Genomic DNA, 13013 nt, shown 5'->3' with positions numbered 1-13013 from the left:
AGTCGGTCCTCAGTGATGAGTAGAGATGACTTAACCTAGCTCTATATAAGCTTAAGGCCCTGCTCTCATTAGACACGTTTTCTAACCCTAATCTCATCATAAAGAGAGAGCTGAAACAGATTCTAACTCAGAGCAGAAGTCTTGAGCAGTTTCTGTTCTTGCTGGGATTGTTGCTGCTACTTTTGAATAAGTTCAAAAGTCGTGTACTCAAGAAAGATGGCATCAGGTATGTCTTTATATATTTCGGATTGTGTGAAAGATCATGAACACGCATATTAAAGAAATCTAACAATCACATTTTACTGTATAATTGTCAAGGTTTGGATAGTCGTGGAAAGAGAATCAGACTTCAACGAGCAGCCAGTATGCAGATTTGCTGCTCAATATTGTAAAGGCTTATTTGTTGCTCACCCTACTGCCTGCCTTGGTTCGAACATATGAGGTAGGATCCCATAGTTGCCTCATTTTGCCACAGTGCACGTGACTTATTATTAACTAAGCTCATTCACTTGACATGGATATGCCATCAGCGAACTGCCAGAGTCTCCTGTGCAACGGAGTTTAGCGGAGTTGCCAAGTGAACCTTATCCTTGCTGCTGGCAATTTGTTGCTTCTCTGTGGTTGCCACTGCTGATTTGTGGCTCGCCTGTCTTTCAGTTTGGCCCCCTGGATGTGATCTTCCACTCCCACTCACAAGATCTTTGATGATCGTTACGAGTTCCTTATCCTTTATCAAAGCCTCCACCGTGACATGCACGCCTGAGTATGCAATGCCAAATTGAAATTTGAAACCAGACAACAGCTCGAATACAAAAAGAGAAAAGCTAAGCAAATCCAACTTAGTTCAATGAATCTTAAAATTCCTGATATTCACTTACGGTATCTCCAATAGTGCTTTGGATTTGTGGGGTCATTGATCGTCTCCTCTGTTGCAGGTCGTGTTGTGTATTCTTCTTTCAACGCTAACAAATCCTAATTATCACATAAGAGTGCCGAATCAATTAGGAATAGTATTGTATAGATAACATGTTACTGAGAAGAACTGTGAAGTTCAAAATGTCATGTGTTTCCTTTTCCAAGGCGTATCAAACTCCAGTTGAGAACATAGAAAAGCACATTCATATGCCCATCACAGTACCTGAAGAGGGAAAATTGCCCACATCGATGGAGATTCAACATGTTCCCTTATGATGAAATGTGCAATATCTGGAACACAGCGAGCAGGAGGCGATGTGTCAGACCCCACCACATTCTTAAAATATCTCTGCCTTCTTTCTTCATCTTCTTCCCACCAAGCACGCAAGGTTGAGCAGTCATGGCATGACGGAGCACACACCTGAAATATATTCATGAACTAGTAATTTAACCACATTTCAGAGAACTTGAGATCTTCAATATTAAGGTAAAAAGGATTGAACCATATGACCAGAATACAATAACCAAAATCTCAATAAATTTATGTTTTATCCAAAAAGATTAGAAATTCCAGCTTTTTTATGGGTAACAAGTTCTATAAAAACTACAAGAGGGTGAATGAGGCCACTTTTTCCTCTCTTTTTTCCAGCTTTAAGAGCATGCATACCTTCACCTTACAAAGAAAGTCCAAATACTTCACAAGGTTAAGTTAAATAGTTCCAGAGACCATCTTAATAGAGGGATGGCTTTTCTAAATGGCATTATTCTAGGATAAGATTGTGACTTGAAATGCTATCTAAAATGACACAACAAAATCATTCTGGGAACAGCCAATTAATGGCACATGATCTTACTATCATTATGAAGGCAAGGAGTATGCCACATTATCTTACCGTCATATAGCTGTATTGAGAAGGAATACCAAACTCCAGATCAGGTTCACTGGGCATACGCTGAATGCGTAAACCTATTAATCCTAGTTCTTGCATCACCTACATGCAAAAACCAATCACAAATTCAAAAACATAAAGAGGACCAACAACCATTGAAATCAGGTGGGGGTTTATAGTGTTTGTTTGGGTTGGGAAAGGCTGAGCAAACGTACAGGATGAACACAAGAAGGAATAAGCCCCAGATCTTCTCCACACGCTAGCATATCTGATGAGTTCAGCAGAGCAGGCAGTGTTTTCAATGCATTTTGCTGCCAAAGATTTTCTTGCCGGTGGAAGTAGTAATCATAGTACAATCTTTTCAAAACATTTTTGCTGTATACAGAACAACTGGTAAGAGATTCTATGTTGCAAAGTAAATCAGCAGTAACCAAAGAGAGGCGGGCGGGGGAACTCTTTTGTTACCATGAACAACAGAATATCAAATGATTTAAAGATGAATACGATGTGGCAAAAATATTCAGTTCTAGAAACCAATTATTCTTCTCCGTCAAGATAATAAGACAAAAACAAGGTAAAATACCTGTGGTCATCCAAATCCTTAAAACTTGGTGTGTCTTCAAGATTGAAACGAGGATAGAAGTTCCTTGGATTTTCTGGATCTCGTATGAGAACTATATTCTGCAATAACAATTACATAAACAAAAACCTACAAACATTCAGACCAGAAAAAAATAATGAAAACCTACAAACAGGACTACTCGTGACAATCCTTTTAAAACCCTTAGGACACGCATCAAAAGCTTCCAGCATAGATTTAAATAAAAACGGTTACATACTTTCCAAAAATTAAAATAAAAACAATTACAATTTCTTTAGTATAGAATTAAAAATTGTGAAACCCCTTGATATAACATGCTACCTGTACAAGATCAAAGAGCTCACGCCGTATCTTGTCTTCATCCTGCAACAGAGACCTTTCCGGAAATGACTTCAGCTTGGAAGCAATTTTTTTCTCAGTGTTGCAGTCCTCCTTAAACTGATAATCAAGAATGGGAAAGCAATTCCATACATTATACTTGGCCTACCTCGACAGGAAAATACTAGAAATAACGGTACCACAAATATTCAAGCACAAGTGATTGATTGCACACAACTTCAATTTTCGAATTCCTTTCACTAACGGAGTGGGAAATTCTATATGATCTTCGCAAACAGTACAACACTTAATACTTCTTTTCCTAAATTGACAAATCGATTCTAAAACAGGTTAAAAAATGAAAGAGAGCAAGAGTTTGGAGCATTAATTGTTAGATAGATTCCATGAGAAAGTGAAAAAATGTAAACCAATGGAATGGACAAGGGGAATCTAACGACAAGAAAGATAACAATGAATACCACGAAGGGAAAGATTTTTATTTTTATTTTTAAACAAAAATGAGGCAAGTTGAAGACCACTGAGAGTTCAGAAATTTAGCAGCACTGAGCTGTTGCCCAAAGAGAACATACAAGCATACAAAGCCAGAATTAGTTCCAATGGAAAATGGTATCAGGAGAACATGAAGGTGCTTGAACATCTATTCTGTTTTATGTATTTGAAATGTTTAGAACGCATTTTTTGACTTTCGTATTGTCCTGTATTAACCTTTATAACTGTTTGTTTGACCAATAGAGGTACTTTAGTCAGTCCTGTAAGATTATCTCAAATCTAGTCTGGCAATTAATGCAAAGTCAATTATTAACTTGGTATCAGAGCTTCCACACCCTGAATGAAAATTAAAAATCCTTGCTGCCCCCCTTTCGGTCCCTGCTTCACTTAGGTGCTGCCAGGTTTCCGAAGCTTTCATTTGGCGGAGTTACCCAGCCCTTAGTGGTACTTTTGTGTCCGCTAGGTACTGTCTGGCTATGCTTGAAAGGTAATTAGGGTTCTCTCAGTTTCCGGAGTCTTCCTTGAATTTTTTTTTTTTTGCTTTGTTTTTTTGGGTACTTGAGTAGCTTTTTTCTTTTCAGATTTATTCTGGGCTTTCTGAGGTATGGTTTGATCTTCTTTGGTTGGTGTTGTTTTCAGGGTTTGGCAATCCTTACTTCTATTTATGGCTATCATTGATTTCTAAGCTTTCATTTTCTAGAAATTTAGTTTATTCCAAGGGAGATATGTTTACTCAGCACACACCTGCTAAATGCATTTCTAGTGTGTTGATCGATTAGAATTTTGCTTAGCCACAACCTGTTCGTCTCTAGTTTGCAGAGCGAGAAAATCTGCAGGTTACTTGGTACTGTGAAGAAACCCCAATGAGAAGGATTCATTTATTAGATCTTGGTATAGGGGTTAGGGCTTAGGGTTACAAGTTTAGGGCTTTATCTTTAAATCCTGGAGAATAAACCCTAAGCTCCAATTCTAAACGGAAACCAGAAATGAAGCCCAAAAAAACAAAGTAATTGAGTGACATTAGTGTAATTCTTATGAGTTATAACTGGGTTATATCTATCAAGGTCTAGTATGATTGTCTAGGGATTATGGTTTAGGGAGCAATTATCCCTAAACCCTAATTTCCATACCCTAAACCCTACAAGGAATTCAAAAATTGAGTTGAATAAGAATGTTATACTTGCTGGGTTACATTTTATTACATTGGTGTAATCAATCGGCCACGGAATCAACTGACCATGGTAAAATTTGGGGCCTACCTAAACACGAGGCCAAATTTATGGCTGAAAGAAGTTACTTATTGGGGCCAGTTGCAATAAAGACATGTTATCTACTGTTTTAACTCTAAATACCTAACAAACCCAAATTTCTATGCTTTCAACATGAAGCATCAAAATATAGCTGTAGAAATGTATTGGACCAACAAATTTTATCATCATATCAAAGCAAGAGATCATGAGTTCAAATCCATATTCACAATACAAATGGACTTTCACATGCTAAGTTCTAATGGTAGAGAGAGACGCACGTGTAAGGGTTGTTAGCCTACATCCTAACAGCTTAAACTTAAGAAAAAGTGGAAAACCAACGAACTTTATCAATAACAATATCGATGAATTCATCCATATGCTAGATATCCCACTAGAGATCAATATGGGTTGCTCTTAATGAAATAACAGATTAAAACTTCAAAATTAAACATTAATCTTCACCTCATAGCGGTTCTTCTGATATTCATTCAGAAAATTTGAGGCAATAAATGTCCATGAAGATCCAAACTTATCCTGAAACAAGAAAGTAAAATTAAGGGAAATAAAAAAAATTGACATGGATAAGAAAATAAAAGACAACAGAGTTTGGGGAACAAAATCATAAAGGTTGTCATAGTTCAGCTGCAACAGGTATATGTTAGGAAAACTAAATTAAGGATGACTAGGAATATTCAGTAACCTGTAAAAATTCCTGTAGAATATATGGGCGACTCAAACGATCAAAATCCCAAATGCCCTCTTTTTCAAGTTCTTCCTACAATAGAACAAAATACTTGTGTAAATTGACTATGGGAATGAAGAAAAATTATTGATGATAACAAGCCACAATGTTCTAGACATTATATTATCTTGCCAAGTGGTATTTTGACTAAGTTACAAGTCTACCTGGCTTAGAGGTATGGAAGGTCGAAATTTTCCAACAAGACCAGTCATAGCATGTTCTGGGAGCTCCCAGATACGAAAGAACCCCAATATATGATCAATCCTGTAAGCGGTAAAGTACTTTGCCATCTGTCATATAAACACAGAAAAATCATGTTTATGTCACATAAAATCTCACAAAGAAGGACGCAATCATGCAACACAAACTAAGCTACAAATTACAATCAAGATGGAGCTACAGGAAGATCTATCCAGAAAAACCTGTGTCAAACGAGTACGCCACCATGCGTAGTTGTCTTTCGACATCTCCTCCCAATTGTAGGTCGGGAAACCCCAATTCTGCCCATTTTTATCAAAATAATCTGGAGGAGCTCCAGTAGATGTGTTCATGCGAAACAGATTTGGATAGACCCAGGTATCCACACTGTTTCTGTCAACGCCAATAGGTAGGTCTCCTTTCAATATTACTCCTTTCTTTCTTGCATAATCTGCAGCTTCTGACAGCTGTAGTTCATGGAAGCACCAAAGAGTTCAACAATGGATGCCTTCGTTTAACACAACATACAGACGAGGCTTACAGTCTAGACTGGAAACTACTTACTTGTACGTGCAAATGAAATTGGATATAATAATGGAAGCAGATTATGCTATAGTGCAAGCTGTCTTTTGAGACGAGCTTCTCTAGCTGTCAGAAAGAGAAACTTTGTTGGAGTTTTGATTTATAATATAATTAGAACTCATATTTTTAACTGATTAGCAATATATATGAAAGGAAGTACCGTACAGTTCAATAAAAAACGCCCAATCTCCCAATTCAACAGAAAGAACTGAAAGGGTGATCACCTTTTCTTTTGAAAAATGAGAAAACCGACCCCATTGGCTGTGATCTGATGTTTCAAAGAAGTCCCGCAGAAAACAGAAGGCCGCATAGGGTTTTAACCAATCCTATATCCAATCATTAATAGAATCAGAGTAGCTTAAAATCTCTATATAAAAATAAAAAATAAAAATGAATGACTAATAAGACAGTTAAACTGGGGTAAAAGAAAAGTTAGGGATTCTTGCAATATTATTATAGTAGTGTGAGAAGAAGCGGAAAGTTCTGTAACCTGATTCTCAGAAAAAAATTTCTGGAAGGAACCGGAGTTAAGAATCAAATCCTTCTCTTGGGCAAAAATTTTCTTTGCAATTGAAAGTTTAGTAGACAAAGAAGCCTCATAATCAACATTCTGCACAGATCCAAACAAAAATATAGTAATTTCAAGACCCACTTGTATAGTTAGCGATGTAGACAGTACCATCACCATCATAACTATGCCCATGAGAGTTGTTAACTATTTTTTCATGTCATTAACAACAAAAAGAATTACCAAAGATTACCAAAATTTGGGTGAAACAAATATTCGTCAATATTCATGAGCACTTTCTGGAAATAAGCCAATTATATCTAAATATTCAAGATCTATTACACAAGACCATCATCTTTTCATATCAGATCAAAGGATAACATTGAATACAAAAAAGAAAACAATAAAAAGAAAGATAAAGAGAATGAAAAGATAACAAATTATTTGCATTTCATCATTAAACTATTTTTTATGATTCTCGTATCCAAAATGCATCTTATACAATTGCGGATGAAAAATAATATATCCATCCAGTAAGGATCTTTGAATGTTGGAGTTATGACCACGTGCAACTATGTAGGTCTTGTGTAGGACGCTAGATTGGCTGGATTATTACTTTGGACTGGACTGCATTGCTGGAGTATTATTTTCCTATGTTTGGTGCAGTATAGGCTTGGACTATTATCTAATTTAATGTAATACTACTGTCATGGGAAAAGTTGACCCGTGTTCTGTTAGAAACCAACCACAAAAGCTTAAGGTGCAGGGGAATGAGCCAGCAATGTATATCAAGCCAGCACTCTCCTTCACATGCTAACAGATCGTCACCTCTGGCACATGGTGAGGCAGAAAAATGCAGACATACAAGAACACTAAAGTACATTGCACCATACACCATTAAATTAGCATATAAGAGGAGCATGGGAGTTTGGAGTTCTGATCACAGAACCTCCTGCAACTAAAGCTCTGATAACACATTAAATCAATGGGTTGAACTCACCCTCTTGCGAGGTATCATTGATATACACTGAATATTATTAGGCATTTATCCTAAATTACGCTCTAATTTATAGAGCTGATTACTAGAAGGATATTATATCAATCAGACCTTTGGTTTGAAATTGAAACGCAACACAAAGCAGATGAAAGAGTCTATGTGCTTCAAACAATTGTAAATAAGCAGAAGTCTGTACAGATTGCCTAATAAAATACTACTCATTCAAATGTAGAATTGCAGAACTCCTTAATGTCTTTTGTCCGGGATATTTAAGAAATACATATATTCTTTAAGGAACTACCTTGCCATCCAATTGTTCTTTTGCCTTCTGAATCTCGAGCTGTAAAAAATAAATAAATAAATAAAGATTGAGAATCAAGTGATGACGAATATTAAGATAAATGATATTTTTTTAGGGAAGCCGATTTAGCATCATTCAGAAAAGATAAAAGTTATTTTAGGTTTTGTTAGTAAACAAGAGGAAAAGATTTATAAAGACCACCTTGATATCCTCGGGTATATTTTCTGAAAGTGCCTGAACTCTCAGGTATAAAGGATGCAATGCAAATACAGAAAGTGAGCTGCATGATGAAGCAATGGAGGCCAAAGTTTAAATGAGATCACACTTTCAAATATATAAGAACCATAAATAAAAAAAGGTTGCATTTTGGTGCGGATTTTAGTGTTCAAACATGAGTGGAAGACAGCAAGACAGTTTTATACTCTTTTCGAAAAGGAAAGTCAAAAAAGGCAGTTTTCTACTCCCATGTAATTATCCATCCTCCCTTCAAGATGTAGTTTTGGTGTCCCATTAAGGAAGCCAGACAAGACGGAACTAGCAGATGGAAATTGCTTTTCCATGCGAATCATATTCAATACAACAGGACAGCTTTTCCCTTTTATGGTGTTGAGTTAAATTTTAGTTGAAAATCGCCAAAATATGAGCTTAAGAATGTACATATCATCCAGCTAAAAGTGGCAAACAGCCGAAAATCTGTCCTCTTTTTTTTTTTTTGGGGTAAAAAATCAGTCCTCTATATAGTTTTTAGCCAGTTTTACACATCAAATTTACATTGACCTTCAAAGGAATAGCTGAGAGCATCAAGGAAGACACAATAGATTTATAGTAATATGATAATTAGGTGTCAAATACCTGTAGGGATATGAATCCCACCACATTCCATGCACAGATGTATCATTAATGGGTAAAAGCTGAACCAAATGAAAGCCAGACTCTGCAGCCCAGTCAACAAATAATTTCAGGTCAAGAAACTCTCCAACTCCAAGATCAGCTTCTGATCTAACAGAAAACATTGGGATAGCAACACCAGCACCCCTCCAAGGCATTTCCTAACAAAACCAATAAAAAGATTACGATCATAACAGTGAAAACCTTGCAACACAACACTGTTTTATATATTTACCATTATGCAACAGAATGTTTACTTAAACATATTTTATGGTAAATTAATTAAAGTTCACTAGCTTACTCGCAACATGCCATCTGAAAGGAAAATGTATCTTGGTTGAGTATTTGAGGAGTCAAGCGCGATGTCACGGTTTGGACCAGTTTCCGGAGAAAAGATTCCTCTTTTGCCATATTTACAGTACTTATATGTAGAACATTCGTTAAGGAATGGAGCGAGATAGGGTCTAACAATAGCTAGAAGACATTAATAACTAGGACACCTAAATTGTTCGAGATTAAAGCTTCAACAAGGATATTTTATCGGGAAGTCGCCCTTTGGCAACACACAGTCAGCATGCCAAATTGATTCACCAGAATAGCTTAGTTTAAGCCCATTCTGAACATTCCATTGTCCCAACTTTAAGGTATTACCAATAATGTAAATCTGCAAAACCAAACTTTGTAAATGCTATCAAGTATAATATTAATAAGCATAATTGCAGTTAAATCTGAATAATTCACTAGAGAAAAAGGGACAGTTACCGATGTTTCTTCCTCTATATTTGGACAGCTAATTTTGAAATGGACAAGAACAGAATCTGTTGACAATGGGAAGGCACATAGCACGTGACTTTAGCTTCAAAGAGAGAGAGAGAGAGAGAGAGAGATTTGCAAATGTAATACTACATTAGCAGTAACCAAAAAGTTCAATTTGAGTACAATTACCTTCCTGCTCCAATGTACTCCGAATGACTCCTAGAGGTGTCTCAATGTCCAAACTCAGCTTCCGATGAAAAATGACGTCTTTAAAGGCACTTTTAAGAGGAAGTGCATCGGAACCAACCTGGATACCATGAGAATAGAATTTTTAGATAAAGTTGTTTATAAAATTAAGTATAATTCAGTCTGAGTATGTTCTAGCAACCGTAGGAAATCAACTAACTGAAAAAGAGAGTAGTATTAAAAACATACTGATCAGGCCTAATATGAAATCTTTTAAGTTTTTAATTGGAGCTTGAAAGGCTAGAAAAATAAAATTCTGAAACAAAAGAAGAAAAAGAAAAAGAAAATAACAAGAAACCAAAGGCACAAATATTTTGAATCCATAACTTCTGGTGGAACATTATAAGATTCCAAATTTTATCTTTTTCTTTCTTCAGTCACAGTGATAAAGGCTGCTGTCACAAAAAAAGAGAATTATACTATAACATTCTCGAAATCCCAACAACTATAAACTTGGAACTGCAGTCTACACCATTCCCGTCATAAAGATGGGAATCAGGCATCAGCAGAATCCAATAAAAGTTATGCCAGTAAAAGCAATTAGTGTGTCAATGATAAGAAAAAGAACCCTTAAAATGATAATAACCCAAAAAGGAGAGAAAGAGAGAACAAAAGTAGCACCTGCCAAAGGTCATGGAGCTCCACCACCTCTCCATCTTGGATCCCCTCAGGCAATAACACTTTACGCTTCTCTCCCATCTCCCATCTCAAAACATTTCTATTATCATCCACCACATAGTAGCTGTACTCACATTTGAATCCCTTCGGAACAGGGACAGTCCCAAACCATATGAGCTCATCCCCATGATGAACAGGGCTCAATAACAGACCCTTCTTCAGATTCCATGAACCAAGCACCGGTTCAGAGCCGCACACGAGCAGGCTCTGGCCCCAGTGAGTATAATATGGTATTCTGAAACTCACATGCACTGGCTTCGTAGATTTGGTTCCGGATAACAATCCCAATTCCACCATTTTCTTGAAACTTTGATCAAACCCTGAGGAAATATCTCAATTCTGGTCATACGCAATTGTAATTTGTTAGAGACGTACATAGAGAAAACATTCCCAAGGAATATAAATAAACCAAGAAAAAAAAAGAAGCAAACTTCTAATTCTGAGGATTGAGAATCTCTTTGGTTGCTGGGAACTTAACTAGAAAAAGAAAAGCAAACAACATTAAGAGCTCAAAACATTGACTTTCTTATCTTTTCCTCCATTTCTTCAGCAGCCAAAGAGCGGGAGAAAGGGACTTGAGGTGAGTGATAAAGACGCATGAACCAAATGCCATTAATAAATAAACCTTAAAAAAGCAGTGAAATTTACGAAACCCAGAAAGCAAATTGCCTAGGACTCGGCGGATTGATTCATAATTCCAGAGTTTCCCGAGAAATTTAAGAGAACCCAGATGAAAAAGTCGACATTCAATTCAACCTTAACGAAAAAAATTAAAAACAAAATTAATTTGAGGCATGAAAGTAGCTAGTATCGATGTCCACCTTCACAGAAATCGAAAGCTGTTTGTTTCCTTCCACGTTTGCTCAAACTCAAAGCAATGGAGAGAACATATGAAAGAGAAAACTGGCACTTGCCAAGCAAAAACAATATAAAATCTGAGAGTGTTGTTTGTTTGATTCGAATAACCAAAAGAGCAGAGGATACAAACGGATGCCTCTCACCGTCTATTTAAACAGATTTTTTTTCTTCTATCAATGAACGTGAGGGAAGAAACACAGATTTTTTTTATATTATTTATTTATTATGCTGTCGTTTTCTGTGTGTTGTGAAATTGGTTATGAATGATATTATGAGATCCAGTCTTTTTGACAAAGAAGAAGGCTGCTATCACCAGAGAGTGACACGTGGCAGTTAGATTTCACGAGAAGGAAAATTTTAGATTATCACATTCGCCAGATGGAAAGTGTCTTCAAGTTTTTTGTGTGATCTTCATTTTCTTTATTAACTAGCAAACAAAAAAAATAAGAATATACGCACTGCAATTTCTATTTTTTTCTTTTCTCTTTTCATGTGAAAAAAAACTAACACTTCTCAACCAAAAGATCAGCAATAAAATTAGCCTTAACATACATGTTACAACTGATTTTCATTTTCCTATGTGTTTTCCATGTGATTAGAAAGTTCTAATCATACTTTTTGACATTAAATAAATAAATAATTCTCATACTAATTTTACAACTAATTCGATTAGTATCTGTTTGAGCCGAAAATGTGGAAAAACAAAAAAAAAACATGTTAAGGGAAAGCCCAGATCATGGCTAGCCCAAAAGTTTTGACTCTTCAAAGTAAAAGCCATTATCCACAATTTAAGTGGTTGTTATCTGCAAATGACCTACTAGTATAGTGATTTGGAGCAATTGCTCCATTAGGAAAGGTTCTGGATTTGAGTCTTAGTATCCGTATAGTGTATGTGAGTTTAGGCGCCCCTCTCAATATGAACTTTCAAAAATTAAACAATTTAAACTCGCTCACGCTCTCACACACAGTGGGGTTCAAACCCCTCTCCAATCCAAAATTTTGCAACCACTTAACCACCACGCTGCTCATAACTCTATGATTATAAACTATGAAATCTAGTATATATATTACTTGTGTGACTTTCAAAAAATTAAACAATTTAAACTCACTCACTTGCACACAGTGGGGTTCGAACCCCTCTCCACTCCGAAATTTGCAGGCACTTAACCACCACGCTGCTCATAACTTTGTGAATATAAACTATGGAATCTAGTATATATAATACTTGCGCGTTGCTTTTCAAGTTTCAACTTTTCAACTATTCACCACGTTTCAACTTACTCATTTACCCCACCATTCAACCACTCACTTAACTAATTATTTGTAGTCATATTTCTATACATATAGTTAGGTAATCCTATTTCTATATTATACAAATGAAATCAAATGGTCTCATGCTTTCCTTTATTTCTCAACATCTCTCCAAAACAAAACATAATGCTTATATATTTCTCAACATCTATCAACCTCAATTTCCCCGCAAGTTTATAGTAAGTTATTCTCATTCATTATTGTTGTTTAATTTGCATGTTTATTATTATATATTCCAAATTTTTGGTGCTATTATATTTTAAATTGTGTCAATTAATTACTTAGTCAATGGCATGTGGTTTTTAATTTTTCTATTCTTTATTTGGTCACTTACATGTGTATTTATTGTCTCTAAATTCATTATTAAAGACTTTATATGCTTCCATCACATTTTGTTACACGTGTTTCATTATTGTTTTCTTGTTAGTCCATGTAGATTCTATTTGGCCTTTACACAAAGGGTT

General features: G+C 35.9%; 1 protein-coding gene across 2 annotated transcripts; it reads right to left on the bottom strand.

Annotated features, from left to right (window-relative positions):
* Window positions 1-204: 204 nt before the first annotated feature.
* DPE2 (disproportionating enzyme 2) lies at window positions 205-11478 on the bottom strand. 2 transcript variants are annotated; one of them, XM_008245862.2, is made up of 23 exons: window positions 11202-11478; window positions 10324-10719; window positions 9646-9763; window positions 9463-9518; window positions 9237-9364; window positions 9002-9128; window positions 8665-8861; window positions 8014-8092; window positions 7813-7851; window positions 6497-6616; window positions 6231-6332; window positions 5989-6072; window positions 5649-5891; window positions 5391-5516; window positions 5185-5259; window positions 4947-5018; window positions 2728-2844; window positions 2389-2486; window positions 2021-2180; window positions 1809-1907; window positions 1139-1336; window positions 879-972; window positions 205-759 (listed from the first exon to the last, which is right to left on the bottom strand). In XM_008245862.2, the coding sequence occupies exons 2-23, from the start codon at window positions 10675-10677 to the stop codon at window positions 527-529; spliced, it is 2919 nt and encodes a 972-aa protein (XP_008244084.2). In that variant the 5' UTR covers window positions 10678-10719; window positions 11202-11478; the 3' UTR covers window positions 205-526. The 2 variants fall into 2 exon arrangements, with proteins under 2 accessions (XP_008244084.2, XP_008244085.2); XM_008245863.2 differs by having other exon boundaries at window positions 10324-10700; window positions 11202-11373.
* Window positions 11479-13013: the final 1535 nt, after the last annotated feature.

The sequence above is a fragment of the Prunus mume genome, linkage group LG8, assembly GCF_029339155.1.
Source record: "Prunus mume cultivar Tortuosa linkage group LG8, ASM2933915v1, whole genome shotgun sequence".
Taxonomy (NCBI): Eukaryota; Viridiplantae; Streptophyta; class Magnoliopsida; order Rosales; family Rosaceae; genus Prunus; species Prunus mume.
The sequence above is the reverse complement of the archived record's forward strand: the minus strand, read 5'-3'. Positions and strand labels throughout refer to the sequence as shown.

Coding starts and splice junctions, on each gene's coding strand:
- DPE2 (XM_008245862.2), bottom strand. CDS start 10,677: ATGGTGGAATTGGGATTGTTATCCGGAACCAAATCTACGAAGCCAGTG. Junction 9,764..10,323: donor AGCTCCATGACCTTTGGCAG/GTGCTACTTTTG, acceptor CATGGTATCCAG/GTTGGTTCCGATGCACTTCC. Junction 9,129..9,236: donor AAGGGCGACTTCCCGATAAA/ATATCCTTGTTG, acceptor CGAATGTTCTAC/ATATAAGTACTGTAAATATG.